This window comes from Mastigoproctus giganteus, chromosome 9 (genome assembly GCF_048544385.1).
Source record: "Mastigoproctus giganteus isolate SK-2022 chromosome 9, ASM4854438v1, whole genome shotgun sequence".
NCBI classification, from domain to species: domain Eukaryota; kingdom Metazoa; phylum Arthropoda; class Arachnida; order Uropygi; family Thelyphonidae; genus Mastigoproctus; species Mastigoproctus giganteus.
In genome coordinates this window covers 203,874,744-203,891,664 of record NC_143583.1, presented here as the reverse complement: position 1 = coordinate 203,891,664, position 16,921 = coordinate 203,874,744, and the positions used below count along the sequence as shown (strand labels likewise).

The window sequence follows — 16,921 nt, the reverse complement described above, 5'->3', positions numbered from 1 at the left end:
GCCCTCTTCATTCACGACTCCACCTATCAGATCGTTTCCTACCATACCAGATGCTCAAATGAATCCATGACATAGACGCCGACCTTAACAAATTTGCCGTCAACTGATGATATAGATATGGGATACTCGCTCCAACACCCTCCATGGACCGCAAACTGTTAGTTGCATCTAACAATAGCCAAACTCCTTAACAGGGAATGGCGACCACAATGGATGTAGTGCCACCATCTCTTGACAAAGTGTTGCAACCCATCGCAATTGTCTAGATGGAAGTAAAACTGCACCGCTTGGAGACCCCCCTGTGAATTAATTAGTGAGCATTACTGGAAACAAGCCTGACAGTGCTCTTGCTGCTCTCTCCCATGACCTATGAGGACAATAGTCACTACTATAAATTGTATATGCATTTGTCATTTTTTTTATCCATCTATCATTTAATGTCATCTTGTTTTTGTTCTTGAATGTCTTATGGTATTTAATATTTTTGTAACACTTCTTATCTGTAAACCCCTGGCCTTTTGGCCGTGAAGGGAAAGTTGCAATACTTAACCTTGTAATCAGTTACAATCAAATGTTGCAATAAAGATTCTCTCTCTGGATCAATTTTGATGTTAAAATCTTGTGTATTGCGAAACCGTGTTATATGGGACTAGAAACTAGTACAAAAAGGGGTGGGTTTCATTCCAAAAGCTAACAAAAATACACCATTTCATTAAAAAAATGTTAACAAAAATACACTATTCTAGATTTCGTTTATCTTCTGCTCTCTTTAAAAAATCAGTAATTCAGGTTTTGTTGTTTGCTTTTGCTTGATAGATCTTTGTAAATCCCATCATATGGAACTAAGCATTTTTGAAAAGCTCCCTTTTGAATTTTGGGCTCCTTTCAGTCGAAGAATATGCATTCTAAAAATAAGTTTATATCTTCCCGTATATTTTTTAGTGTAAAATTTGCAAGTTCAGAATTTTCATCTGCATTATTATCATCTGAATTGATTTTGTTTACCTCCAATGCCATTTCCACCAAATCCACTTAGCCAGCCTGTTTTTTTTTTCTACCAGTAATTCTTGAACGTCTTGAGTAGTCATATCATCAAAACCTTCCCCTCCTACTGACTTAGTAAGTTCTACTATTGCACCGATTCCATTTTCTGCTTGTTCGTCCATATTTCCTGAATGAACTGACTGGTCATACAGTGCAGTTTTCCAACATCCATTTAATGTTGACGGTTTTCCTTTGAGCGATAAAGCTACACTGGTGTGCAAAACTTAAGGACCAACACTATTTCTAAAGGTTACAACCACAAAGGTTACCTTCTTACCGGTTAATTATTATGATTATAACTTTATAGAACACTTAATAAAACTGTAGGTTTACATTCTCTCAACTTGGTCATGCAGTTTAATTACAATTATGAAATATTTATTCCTTCTCCCATATACTCCCCCCCCCCTTGTCTCTTTTTTTCTCTATGTACAATGTCTGGACAGAAATCATGGGATAGCTACCTAGTAACAGGTAGGCCCACATTTTGTCCAGATAAGGGCATCACATGGCAGGGCATTGAATTTACTAGTTCACAAAAGCTTTTCACAGGTATTTCCATCCATGCTTGCTGCACCACTGTCCATAATTCCATCACATTCCTGGGTGGAGAATCCAAAACTTGAACTGACCTTTCCACAGCATCCCAAGGATGCTCCACAGGATGTTCATGTCCGGTGAACGGGAAGCCCATTACATGGTGGTAAAATCTGTGGAATGCTCTTAGAACCATGTTCTAGTCACCACAGCTCTGTGGGAGGCGCATTATACTGCTGGAAGAGTCCATTGCCCTGTGGGTGAATGATGACTATGAAAGGATGGACACATAACCTGGCCTGTTCAGAGATGCATGTAGATATACCAGAGGGCCCAATGTGTGCCAGTTGAACATGCTCCAGACCATTACTGACCGTCAACTTGCCTGAACAGTTACCTGTTGACATGAACGGTGCGTAACTTTGTGCGGTTTCCGCCAGATTAGCACCCTCCCATCCACTCAAAATAACTGGAAACGGGACTCATCAGACCAGGTGACCCGTCTCCAATCATCCAAGTTGTGTCGATGTTCTTTCGCCCAGTTGAGGTTTAGAGTCCTGTGTTGTAGTGTTAGCAATGTAACTGGTGGGTTGGCAGCTCCCATAACATATTGGGGCTAATGATTGACTGGTCTGGGTGGAGACATTTCTGGCACCTCCCTCATTGAAGTCAGTGAGGATTTGTCCCACTGTTGCTCTCTGGTTGGCTGAAACAATGCGAGACAGACATCGATGGCCAAGTTCATCCACCACCTTTCTTCCCCACGCGGTGTTGTCCACGTTGAGATGTTATTCCAGAAATGGCGTATTGCCAATACACACATGATACTGCCGAATGAGGATAGTGCAATTTCTGTACCACTTCTTTGATAGAGTGACCCATGCATTGAGCACTCACTATCATCCCTCTTTCAAAGTCTGTTAACACAACGTCTATCCATACTGACGTCGAATTACCGTCTACGTGAATGTAGTGTACCTATATACCTGCCAAGCGGTGGGTTTGTCCACTAGCGAGAGGGGTGACAGCATCACATTGCCCAGGAACCAGGTATCCCTTGAATTCTGTCTTTTCAGTGTATATCGTTTCACAAGCAACACTCATGAGTCTTGCATAACAATCCATGCGAAGTGTGCATAGACTGTCTAAAGCTAATAATACTGCATTAAAACTACATTTAATCTATTAATTTTTTTTCCATACAATTTGTATAAAAAAAAATAAAATAATTGCTAGATCAATTTTCGTGAAATTTGAGGTGCTCAACAAATATTTATAAAATAACAAAACATAATTTTGTGAAAATCCATCCACTGGGAGTTGTTTTTTACGCAGACCAACATGGTGAAGACACTTAGTAAAATAAATTACGGCTTTCTCAGAGCGAATTGTAACAGGTTTAATAAATATACATAGAAACATACAAAGCTTTCGTTAATATATATGAACATACTTAATAATAATTTGCATAAATAATTTTTACACCAATAATCAGTACCACACTGCTGTAGTTGCATAATAATTAGAACTGGAGAAGATATTAAAGGGGAAATGGGGGAGTTGTGCCCTTAATTAAGATGCATATAGTCTGAGGCAGTGCACACAGTTGATATGGGCTGTAATTGTAATGTTGAATCAGTTTAATTTAATAAAATCCAGTGCCCTTACTGTATGCAGAAGTTCACTGGCTGTCCGAGGGTCGAGTGTTAAAAAAATCGTGTGAACTTACAGAGGAAATAGTATTGTTTCTGTTGGGGAGAATTCAGATATTATTAAATAGTGCAAGGTTATCAGTTGGTACTTGAAACCCTGCTATCTTGCAGACACTTTTCAGAATCAAGAATGAGTTAAATTTACCTTTACAAGGATCACAGTAAAATGTATTTTACATCTATAGTAAAATAGAAGGGTTTAAAAAGAAATTAAATTAAAGTTGTGGATTAACAGAGATGCTGAATTAAGTAAAAGATAAAAACAATGAATTTAATTATGCAGATCATTTTTAATCACTTGAATAAACTTAATTATAAATTTGATGACTTTTTTCTTTCAAACAAAAATCCAAGAGTAGGTTTTTATGGATATTTGATCTTTTAGTTGATAACAAAGAAAATAACTTATCAATAGAAGAGGAATTACTAGTTGATCTTTCCTCAGTCTGCACTTTAAAAATTTTAAAGATAATTTTCATCTTTAAACTTTTTGGATTAAAGCTCATGGTGAATTTACACAGCTAATTGAAAAGGCACTGAAAGCCTTTCTGTTTTCATCAGCATATCTATGTAAAAGTGGATTTTCTTTAGTTACTGAAACAAAAAGCAAGCTGAGAAATCGTGGGGATGTACTTCAACATTAAAACTAACTCAATCCGAACTATAGCCCAAGAATCCCATTAACTGTAGATGAACACTACATAATCCTTACAGAATTAAAAAATCAAATTATCAGTTCTCTACTTAATCTGACTTACATTTTATTACTCTTTATTATAATAACATTATTTATTCATGTTTTGTATTTTTCATAAGGTTACCTAACTTTTTCAATGTTTCCTTGAATTTTTGTTCATCCCATTTCACCTATCCTTTTTACAAAATTTATTTCTTCTGTGGGTACACATGCATACCTGTTTTTAATTGTTTTGTATTCCTGGCCAAAGTAGACAGATGACTATATATATATATATATATATATATATATTTAACCAGAGATCAAGAATAACTTTCCCATTGAATTAAAACTGACATTAAATACTTAGCATATTAAAAATATAAATGGATTTAAAAACAAAGCATGGGAACTTTTAACAGGAAAATCCAATCATTTATCAATTGAATAAATGAACTGGAGGGCTCTCTCTTAAATAGCAAAGTCATGTAGGTGTATTTAATGGCAACAAAGTATCCATTGCTGTTAAACTGATTTTAATTTTTTTTTTTTTTTTTTTTTCTATCCTTCCTAAAATGCTATTTTTGCAGAGAAATTTAACTGCTTCTCAAAGAATGCGAATTGCTGTATTGTAATTAAGGCTTGATGGTCTATAATTGTACTTAAGATGGTCAGAGCAAGAAATGGGGAGCTGTGTTACTTTGGATATAAAGACAGTTTAAATATATTACAAAAGCTTGCATTTCCAAATCTGTTAAATCGTGTTATTTAGTTTGATAAGACTGTCTCTTGTAGTGGTCTTGCCAATGTACTAAACCCAACTCAATGAACCATGCATTCTCCTGGAATGGGAAATGATATTTGGAAATGCTTAAAACATGTTTAAAATTCAATAATGGAAAACACACAAAATGACTTAAGCAAGATGTGGTCCTCTGCATTTCTAAGTTCAAGATTACAATTGGTTGGATAAACAAATGGGTTAAGCAACAAAAGCCAACAGAGTTGCTAGAAAGACCTAATTTTACTCTATGCAGTGTTATAGGGATATGTGGAAGGAAATGCATACTAATTTCTATGAATTGGAAATTTCTGCCCACAGTATATTTCCTGATTTACAAAAGGAGTCACTTTTGGATATTCAGTGGAATATGATAAATAATTTAGAAAAAGAAAAAAAAAAGTGCTAAATTGAAAGAGCTATTTGCTTATTCATTGATTCAAATAACAGAAAATGGCCTTTAATAAAAAAAAGGTTGAGTGTTTTATTTACAATAAAACACTAATAGGAGTGGTGCAGTATTTAAATATTATAAAATAGGGGCTTATGAATAGCTCTCTAGATTATTGTTAAATAAAATTTTATAATAAAACTTATTCTGATTGTAATATGAAATGGTAATAAAAAAAAGGAACGTATTAGAATAAATTTCCACCTGGTGTTATGGAAGTGGGTAGTTGGAATAAATAAAAGTTTGGACAAATGAGCCAAAAAAGAAATTAGAATGGGAGTTAATTGCCAAATAAACATTTCATCCATGTCTCAGAAGTCACAATGAGTTCGATAAATTAGAGAAAAATGCAACAAAAACCCAAAAAATTAAATACTTTTGGGGAAAATACTATGCATCATTCAAAGGCATTTTCATGATTTGCAAAGCAATTTAGTCCCTTCAAAAATCAATAATTCAGTTGTTTATGAACTGATCAGGAGTGATAAATATTAACAATCCATAAAGTGAAATTGCTATTTCTTATGTAATATGTCAGTCAGTTTTAACACAAGATTTTGCACTGTGACATGTTTCAGCTAAGAATGTCACTGCAGTTCCACACATTTCTTCCATCATTTGCTGGAGATGAATTGTGGATGTATGGCTATGCCCAGAACCAAAGGTCCAGTTCTCTTTCACTGGAAGACTTTCTCTAATGCACGACAATCTTAATAAAATGTGAAGTTCATATTTATTGTATTTTTTGACTAACAGGCTGTTGTTCATTGTGAATTTGCCTTGCTTGGTCAAACAGTGAACCAGGAATACTACAAAATGTTCCACAGTGGTTGTGTGAAGCTGTGGAGAAAATGGCGAGAAAAGCAGGTTTCAGGGACTTGGCACTTGCATTGTGACAAAATCCCTGCACATTTGGGACTTTCCATTCAAGAATTTCTTTTGAAATACTCCATTGCTGTTGTCTCTCCTTTCCACCATATTTTTTTACTGGACTTAGCTTCCTATGATTTTTCCCCCTTCCCTAACCTTAATGCCCTCTTAAAAGGACATGGATTTGCAATGACTAAGGAAATTATTCAGAATGTGACACAGGAACTATTATCAGTTCCTAAAAAAAAACCTATTAGAAATGCTTTCAAAAGTTGCAGAAGCATTGGAATTGGTATATGTAGTGTCAAGGACAATACTTTGAAGGAGATCCTTCTGAATAAGCTTCATCATTTCCCAAATATTAGTTCAGCCCCTGAAATTTTTAATAATACCCTATGACTTGTACTTGTTGAGTGCTGATATTTAATTAAAGCAAACAGTGATTAGAGATATCATACAAAGAGAGAAGAGCATCTAATCTTCAACCTGTGACAATCAGACAGCTAAGGGTCACAAGTAATACTTTCCAACTCAAAGGCTTGTAATACTTTCTAACTCACCCTTTATAAAGCAGAAAGTGTGGTTGAATGTTGCTTCTAAATGCAGTTTCAATTGCAAGTTAAAAATGCATTATACAACATTCTTGATTAAGATTTTGCTGAAATGGAAGATGCACATCAGATTTTGGTGAAACGAAAGAAAATTCAACTGTAACTCAAGGACTTTGCACAGAAAACTCTTCTTCATCATTGAATCCCTAATTAAACACCTTTATTAGCATTTTATTTTTTTTTAGAGAATATTAAGAAATGATGCATTGTTTCTCATTACTTCTGAAGAGTATAAAATTACCATCAAACCATAGCAGGTGAAAGAGAATAATTTGAATTTAGTTGCCGTAGATCCTGAAACTGGTGCTCAAAGGACATCTAATACATTTGCAATCTTTTCTCTTTTTTTTTTTTTTTTTTTTGTGGAGTTTTACACAAAAGTAGACAGCAACTAAAAATTGAAAGGCTCTGTGCAAACTAAGTGGGACTGGTGAAAGTAATCGTACTGAAAATAATCTTTTTTTTTTTTAAATAAATAAATAGCAAAATAATTGATTCATTATAGGAACAAGAGCATCGGGTACATCAAACTCAGACATGTGATTTGCAAAACACAAATAAAATAAAATCCTTTTAGTATATATATATATATATATATATATATATATGCAGGAACATGTTAATCTGGAGACTAGAAGTCAGTCAGATACAGTTATAACCAAAGCATTGACTTAAATGTTTTCTACACAATACTGTGTTTATGGCTTTAAAAAAAAAAAAAAAAATACCACACCACCGACAAAACAATAGTTGAACTGAAAATATATAGGAACAAATTAGGCTATAGATGGTGGTACGAATGCAGCGTTAGCACATCATCAGCTACCCCCATATAAATATAATTCAATTAATCCAAAAATTAAATAGAGAGATAAAAATTAATAAAAATATATATTAAAAATAAGAAAAAATAGTAGAAAAGCTAATATCGGTTGCAGCAGAAAAGCACAATCCACTACATGTTGCTTATACTAAACTAAATTAAAATAGAATAATTGCCAGTAGCATGGCAAAACCCCTCGTGTGTGTACATATATATATACAGGGTGATTCACTACCAGTGCAACAAACTTGCAGGAGGTGTAGGGGGCACAAAGACGAATCGGAATCACATAGCATTGCAGGGTCCGAAATGCCTTCGTCATGCTGTAGAGGACGTTGAACGGGAGGTCGCGTGAACAGCGATCCCGCTGGAAGTCAGCATTTGAGAACCGGTTCCCGAGGCAGTAGGATGGACGAGTATTCAAACGTTGAACTGGCCGACATACACCCACATATGGAGCTGCGGACTGTAATGGGCGCGCCGCTCTGCGCTTGTACCAGGAACGTTTCCCGCACAGGCGTGCTCCTTATCATACGATTTTCGCACGTGTGCACAGAAGGTTACGTGAGACTAGTTGTTTCATGAGAGGTACCATGAATCGAGAGTGAACGACGAGGACGCCAGACAACGAGGAGAATGTCCTACGTCTTGCAGAAGGCAATCCGAGTACGGGTACTTGAGCGATAGGCCAACGATTGGGTATTTCCCAATCCACTGTATGGAGGATACTGTCAACAAACCAAATGAGTTCATACCATCTGCAACGCGTCCAATCATTGGAGCCTGTGGATTATCCACTCCGGAGGACTTTTGCTACTTGGTTTCTTCAACAGAAACTGTTTGCAAATGCTGACTTCCAGCGGGATCGCTGTTTACGCGACCTCCTGTTCAACGTCCTCTACCGCATGACGAAGGCATTTCGTACCCTGCAATGCTATGTGATTCCGATTCGTCTTTGCGCCCCCTACACCTCCTGCAAGTTTGTCGCACTGGTAGTGATTAGATGAAGTATGTGATAGTGATTTAATGATTAGATGAAGAATTTATTTGTAAATATTATTTCTCGATTTTAATATAGAGATCAGCACCGATTAATGCCATCTAAGTGACAGATTATGCATTACATCAGTCTGTGTTGATATATTCTAGATATTATAGAAAAATGAAAAATTATCGGATAGGCAATGAGGTAGCAAGTTAAGTGAGATTAAGTACAGTCTGCGGAAAACCTGTGCATCAAAAACGCCCAAGTAACGTGCAAAGTCCCAACGCCGGCACAGTAGCAAAAACCCAGAAGTAAAGTGAGAGTAGAACAAAATGAGATAGAACATAAAGTAAAACGGTAAAAGGCGAAAAAAAGTAGTGGTAGTGACAAAAATAGAAATGTGATAGAGCAAAAAATATAAAATAAAATATAAAAAAAATAACATAAAGCAAAATTATAAAAATTATAAAATGTGTTAATTATGGGTTAGTAGATATATTGAAAGGGACTTTATCTAGGGCTAACCCTCCCAATATATCAGCCCATAATTAACGTAGCTATCTGTTTCTGTTGTCAACCGCCCGTAAAACTAGTTTCGAATATATATAAAAGATGGTATGATGGTAATAAAGTAATACCATAGAGAATCAAGAAATTTAGCCGTATTATAAAAATAAGATCATAGTGAATTAAGAAATTTAGCAGTATTATGAAATGAAGGCCGAAAGTTGATAATAAGCCAAAATATAGTAAGTAAAGTCGTTTAGAAATGATATGATATCATGGCCTAATGCTGGTAATAAGCAGATTTTTGATTTGTAGTTTACGGGCGAGATGACTATTATCCCGACAGATAGCATTATTATTATTTATTATTATTATTATTATCATTAGCCATATGGTGCAAGGAAGCCTGAGGCTTTTGCTGCACCAGCCAAAAAAAAAAAAATTTCTGAGAGAGAGAGTCAAAAATAGAAGGGAAACACCGAGGAAGAGAAGAATGATGATATCCAGCTCAGGACCCTGGGTGTGCCAAACCCATACTCACCACAAGTGAGCCCCTGGGGCTAAATTATCATTAGCAAAGGCACATGATGCAAGAAAGCAATCTTATATAGCATCAACCAAAAAAAAAAAAAAAAAACCCTTATTTCACCCATCCGCTTCAGCCAATGAAATTATGGAAGGATGGCTAAATGCTCCATCAAGACAATGTCCAAGCACACAACACCCGCTATTTTTGCCAATTTCTGGCCAAAAAAACAAATCCCTGTGTATGAACATGCATCCTACTCAAGCTGACCTAGCCCCTTATGACTTTTTTCTGTTCCTAAATTGAATAGTGCACTTAAGGGAACCCAATTTTAGTACACTGAAGACAATCAGAAAAAAAAACGACTAAAGTGTCAAAAGGACTTACAGAAAATGACGTCCAGAAATCTTTCTGTGCTTCATACTGAAGGGGATAACTTGTAATGAACGAAACATTTGATTATATTTATTTTATTGCATCAGTCTCATTATTTAAGAGCCACACCTCATATGTGTGCCTGTTTGTGCCTCTTAGGAACCCTCACTCAGCACATATAATTGATTGTTCCCATCCAACAGTAGGCATTGACACCTTGCTTTCCAGGCATGTCCAAATAAATTACTGCAAGGATCAGTACTGTGTTTGTTTATGACTGTCATTAAACTATGAATGTGTTTTTCCCTCAAAATTAGCAGTTTTTGACCCAACAAACACTACCTCAATAGCTTCAAGCAAATATTCTTGCACCTCCTTCTATTCAACCGTATCCCATTCCTGTAAAAACAATCCCTTCTGTTAACAAGGGCAGGTCATGCAGAGAATAATTCTATCACATTAGCCTTGCAATCTCCCTAGTGAAAAAACTGATTGTAAAGGCTCCCATCATATTCTTTCTCCTATCAATTCCAGACTTCTTCAGTTACTTTCATAGCAACACACAAATATAAAATATTATCCTTCCACCATCATTAACAGTGTAGCACTAGCATGTCTGCATATAGTTGTGCCTCATAAAACGAGTTCATATTAATGCAGATTTGGATTACCATGGATTCATTGGCTGAAGTGTATTCATGTCATACCTGTATAATTACAGCTGACAGGATCACATAACTGATCCAGAAATGTCATGTGCATGTAGCTTCATAAATATCAGTACTATAATAGATGGGAACTATATCTTTATATTAAGTACAACTAAATTAAATGAAACTTCTTTTTCACATAAATAAAGTGTTTGCCCTTTAAGCTGTATTACTTAGTTTATTTAGTTTGTGAATAAGTGTATTCAACAGCTTTTCCTACAATTCCATTTGGTATCATTCCAACCTTTATCTGTGCTGCATCATGTGCATAGCAATGAAATGGACTACTAGGTAAGGGTCTTTCTGACACATGAACATCAATTAAATGTTCTCCAACTTCTGCAGTAATATATGAAACGGTATCTCTCTGCCTGATGGAGCTGTAATTATAATCCATAGTCGCATAAAGCAAATAATAGAGCAAGAGTTGGAGTTCCATCCACTGTAGTTACATATTTATATTCTCTATGTTGAATAGGCAGCATGTGCTAAAGGAAGGAGAACGGAAATAGGATATAGAATAGCAATAGTACCTCAATCCCCCTCGAATTGCACTAATAGTTCATGAGATATGAAAAAGTACCGTTTTTCCAGCCTGTATTTGTGGAAGTGGAATGAATGAGGAAGTTTTTGAGAGGTTTAGATTGTTTCATAGATATGTTTGCTCTGTTTATTTATGATGCACTGAGTAGATAAGGTAAGGGGGAGGGTAGAAATGTATGAATTAGTGAAATTGTTGGATATTGCACACACTGTTGGCATATGCTCAGCTCTTTGATATAATATGCCCCTCACAGTGCCTCCTACATATACACACACACCACTTGAACTTCCTCCATTTACCAGTTGGTAGTAAGTAGAGATATTGGGATTATACATTAGCTGATTGCCTCCTAGCAACTTAATGCTAAGTTGTTCAGTTTGGTAGAATATCCAGTAGCCAACCTGAAAAAAATCATTTTAAAGTTGAACCACAAAATAATATTGATTCTCACCATGATGCCTATCATAACATCAAAAGACATCTTTGTATTACATGATAAAAAAGATAAGGGTTGCTAGAACTTTCCTCTGGAAACTAAATATTGGTTCCACCACTTGTAAGCCTCCAATAAGCAAAGTGGTGCTATTGTACTGAGTGATGAGTCATCTACCATCCAGTTGCCTGATAAAAGAGGATTTGACCATGCCGCTGTGTGACGTGGACAGAACATCTGGATGACCAAATCCAGTATAATGGTGGTGTGTTAGTGTTTCTGCACTTGTACATGGGAGTACAAGGGCAGAAACCCAGGATTACAAACATCTCACCATCGTGAAGGTGGAGAATTGTTTTTTCCATAGTATAATGGGACTTCTGAATTTTGGTCCACTTGATTCACAAGTGGAAAAGCTGAATATCAGTTCCATCAGTGTTTTAAACACCCAGGTAGCAGCCCTAGCTGTCATAAATTGAAGAAAGTCTGTAACAAGCCTCAGGGAATAAAATTAAAATGGAAAATTAACACAACACTGCATTCTGGACTAGAAAATTTAATGTAAAATTTTGATAACTAGAAAATTCTGAAAAATTAAGAATAATGTAGCTTTTACATTCCAGAGTTTTCTTGATTTCCAGACTATATGGCTGTGGTATTCCTAATCTAATTAATCAAATCCAGTATCATTGAGGATACCTTAAGGGTTCTGGGAAACTGCTAGTTGTTGGGGGGGGGGGGGTTTCAAAGTAATTCTTGCACTTGCCTCAAAAATTCTTGTTTGTTATCACAACAGCAGACATCAGTATGTTCTGAGGGTCGCAATGTTTCATATGAGCAGAATGAGAAAGATAGGGGAAGAAGACTAAATAACTTCAAGCAGTGTGTTAGGATAGTAAACTATAGAAGAATACTTAGTCTTAACAGTGTCTACAGTAATGTCAGGAGCGTTGTCAATAAAATGGCTGAATTTGAACTCCTGGTTAAGACAACTAATGCTGACATAATAGGGCTGCCAGAAACATGGCCACCTAGAAATTGGGGATTATTAATTATTATTAATATCCATATGATGCAAGGAAGCCTGAGGCTTATGCTGCACCAGGAAAAAAAAAAAAAAAAAAAGTTCCCTGAGTAACCCTGAGAGAGAGAGAGAGAGAGAGAGAGAGAGAGAGAGAGAGAGAGTCAGAAGTAGAAGGGAATCACCAAGAAAGAGAATGATGATATCCAGCTCAGGACCCTGGGTGTGCCAAGCCCATACTCACCAGATGTGAGCCCCCGGGGTTATATGATGAGTTTTACTATGGTATTTGTAATGTATTTTGGGAAGGTAGGAGGGGTGCTGGTGTTATGCTTCATATCAAAAGCAGCAGCCTGAGTGCAAAAAGAGCTTTTGCTGAGCCTGAAGTTACGTCTGCCAGCCTAGAATCTGTGTGGTGTTAGTTAGTTGGAAGCACAGGTGTAGAGAGTGGGAGTAATCTACAGACCAGAAGATTGTGAAGAATATGACAATTCTTTACATGCAAATGGAATGGATAAGCAAGTGCGAATGTCTTATTATGGGCGACTTCAATCTGCCCCAGATTGACTGGAATATGTGGGAGGGAAACTCACCTTGGGGAAATTTTTTTTCTAAATAAACTAGATGATTATTATTTGTACCAGCATGTCAGAGATAATGGGGTGAGAATATTCTTGACCTTATCATTACTCAAAAATTGGATGACACCACAGGGCTTAAAATACAAGAACCATTGGCAGGTAGTGATCATGCAGTCGTCAGTTGAAAGATGAAGAAAGGTGTTGCAGTAGTTAAAGGTAAAGGCAAGGATTTTAATTTCAGAAGAGGGGACTTTTACAGTTTAAGGTGCTATGGCATCTATTAATTGGGAGGATTACAGAGTGAGGGAGAATACACTTGAATTATGGAATACCTTTAAAGCAAAAATCACAGAAGCCATGAATGCATGCATATCATAAAGAAAATATTGCAGGAGGAGAATGTTGAACCGGCCAGTCAAATAGAGCAGAAAAAGATAGCATGGGACAGTTACAGAGCAATGAAAAGTACTGATGTGTACAACAGCTGCAAGTTGATTTCTAATAAGGTTAGAGAGGTCAAGACTGTATATGAGAAAGTACTGGCTAAGAGAGCAAAGAATGGGGACAAGGAATTTTTTATGTATGTGAATACAAGGAAGGGGAAAGCAAATTAGATTGGACCCTTGTGTATTGGGTGTGGGGAAAGTCTTAGATAACCCACCTAATGTTGCTGATGAATTGAATAGGTACTTTGCATTGGTGTTTACTGACAAAGGACCCTTCATGCTGAAGAGAAGCCATGCAAGTGAGGCTAGGCCATATGAAATTAGTGATTTTGAAGTTATAGATGACTGTTTTTTTTTTAAAAAAGACTTTCGAGCATAAAGACAAGTAAGGCTCCCAGAGTTGACATATACCCAATAATTTTAAGTACTGCCAGAGAGTGTATTGTACCTTGAGATTAATTATGAGGGCATAATTGTACTTAGGAGAGATTCCTTTGAATTGGAGAAGTGCCAACACACTGCCAATACATAAAGATGGTTTTAAGACTGAAGATGGTAACTACAGAAGTTAGTCTGACTTCAGTGGTAGAGTGCAATCCAGGATCGTTTAAATAATTATGGCATTCTGAATAACACAGAACATAGTTTTGTTAACAAAAAATCATGTTTAACTAATGTAATGTTATTTTGACACAGCTCATGAACTGGATGTAGGGAACAATTTCAACATAGTTTATTTGGATTTTAGCAAGGCATTTGACTCATTCCCTCATAAGAGGATATTGTATGATCTGGAACATGTTGAGATTACTGGAAAAATTCTAAGATGGATTGCAGGGTGGCAAAGCAAAAGATTGTAATTAATGGATATTTTTCAGATCGGTGTAAAGTCAGAAGTGGGGTTCTCCAAGGATCAGTTCTTAGACAACTGTTGTTTCTGATTTTCATAAACGATATTGACAATGGGATATAGAAGGCTTGATATCAAAATTTGCAGATGATGTAAAGATTGGTAGTTAATGATTGTCAATGAACAGTACCAAGCAATGCTCCTTCGGGATGAATTGAACAGTCTGCAAGAATGGTCAAAAAAGTGGCAGCTATGTTTTAATGCAGCAAAATGAAAAGTCTTATGCTCTGGGGGAATAGCAACCCCAGAATAAATTATACACTTATTCAGGTTGAATTATAAACAGTAGAGGAAGAAAGGGATCTGGGCGTTACAGTACGGGTAGATATGAAGTTTTCTGAGCAGTGTAAACAGGCAGCCAGGAAAATCCATGGTCTCCTATCAATGATTTATCGAACATTATCCTGTAGAGATATGGGGGTCATAGTCCGACTGTATAAGGCAGTTGTAAGACTGCATTTGGAATACTGTGTTAAAGTATGGGGGCCTCATCTGAAAAAATGACATTGTGCTTCTTGAAAAAGGTTTAAAGAGATAGGCAACATGCGTAGCACGATCAGCAAAAGTGCAACTATATGAGGAAAGACTCTGTATATGTGGGCTACAGAGCTTGGCAACCAGGCATCTCAGAGGTGAGCCGATTGAGGTTAATAAGACTGAGTAAAATGAACAAAGTAAAATTCTCTTTAACAGTGAAAATTTCACTGTTATTAGAGAATTCCAGAACTCCGGGATATAAATTCAAATTACAGGGGAAGAGGTTTAGACTAGATTTTGGGAACCTTTCTTTTAGCCAGAGAGTTGTTGATCTGGAAAAGGTTGCCCCTTCACAGGTAATTGAAGTTGACAGTTTTAATAAATTCAAAGGTCAACTGGATAGTTAGGTCTGTGAAGAGGGAAGCATATAATTTGTATTTTATCTACTCTGGGTTTTTTTTAGCAGCCAGTGCAGCAAAAGCCTCTGGATTCCTTCGCTATATGGCTATTACTGTCTTTAAAACTTTTGTAATTTATCAAAACTTTGAATTAAATAATTATTTCAGGAACACAGATATGATAATTTTCCATTAATATCAATTTTGCCAATACCCATACACAACATTTAGAATTCTAAATTTGTGTTCATGTGAGACTGTTTTTTCCTTTCATTGTTTAATACAGTACTCAGTTTTCTTATAACTTAATCCCAGATAAGCCTATGATTGATTTTCTTATCTCACAGCCAACATTATGAAAAGTAAAAAAAAAAAAAAAAAAACACACACTTAACAATCACATATTTTCAATACTAAGTAACTAATCATATTCTGACCTATTTATTATATACAATTTAGCTAGAGATGAAAAAATTAAAAAAAACAAAGAGACCCAGTAGGAAACATCGACGTCGTCCCAGAATTTTGTTAGCAGAATATAACAGACGTCAGCGTGACCACATCTGGCTAGAAACACATATCTGGTTTGCAAAACGCTTTAAAATGATTAAGCTTTGGAATTGTACTCTTCCTCTTCATTCCAATGACAAAAGTGTACGTGCAAATTATCGAGCATCTGTACATCATGCTTTACTTCAGGTGAGTGAAATTTTGTTGTTAAATAAATGAAGAAGTAGTAATTAAAGTAACAGAGCATTACTTTAATTTTATATACATTATAATGCAAATAGAATTTCTTTGATTGTTTGACTGTTTGCATTCAGATATTATTCATTTGACTGTTTGCATTCAGATATTATTCAGCAAATTTCTATAGTTACTTTATGAAAGCACAAGATGAAATATCAATTAATTGAAGTTTATAAGGTGATTGATATTTTAAGGTATTTCAGATGAAAGAAGGTGGTAATAAAACACACGTGTGCTTTATTAACAGACACATTGGGAATATATTAAAAGGCACCAGGGTCTATTTCCCTTGTTTTTAGGTTTAGTCTGTTTGTAATTTAGACCCTTTTTTGTAATATTTGGGCTCAAATTTTTGAGTTTGATGTGAAAATTGGAATAAGTATTGATTGCTATTTAGAATTTAAATGAGTTCTGAGTTGAAATTTTGCCTAATATACTATTTTTTCTTGATGGGAAAGTTGTTTACCGTCATTGGTTTGGCCTAAAATTGCCATCTTTGTATTTCAGAAAGAAACAACCTGAATTGATTTAAAAAAAAAAAAAAAAACAATTGCAACATTTGTGTAACGTTCTCCTCAGTGTGCATTTAGCTGTGAACAGCTAGCTATAAGTGCAGTTGTGTTGCATCTCCTCATGCAACAACTGTTCTCCTCCCCAAAAGTAAAATCAGTACATTCATTTCTGAAGTACTGGGACTGTGTTTATAGACTAAATCGAGAACAGGGAACAATTTTCCCATCGAATAAAAATCAC

At 35.8% G+C, this 16,921-nt stretch overlaps 1 protein-coding gene across 1 annotated transcript in view; it reads left to right on the top strand.

Moving 5' to 3' along the window:
- The window catches only part of Pop1 (POP1 ribonuclease P/MRP subunit), a 126,368-nt gene that overhangs the window by 27,436 nt on the left and 82,011 nt on the right, over positions 1–16,921 (top strand). The window contains exon 5 of the mRNA XM_090380896.1: positions 15,878–16,117. Within this exon, the coding sequence (XP_090237022.1) occupies positions 15,878–16,117 (240 nt within the window). The remainder of the gene's footprint in view (positions 1–15,877; positions 16,118–16,921) is intronic.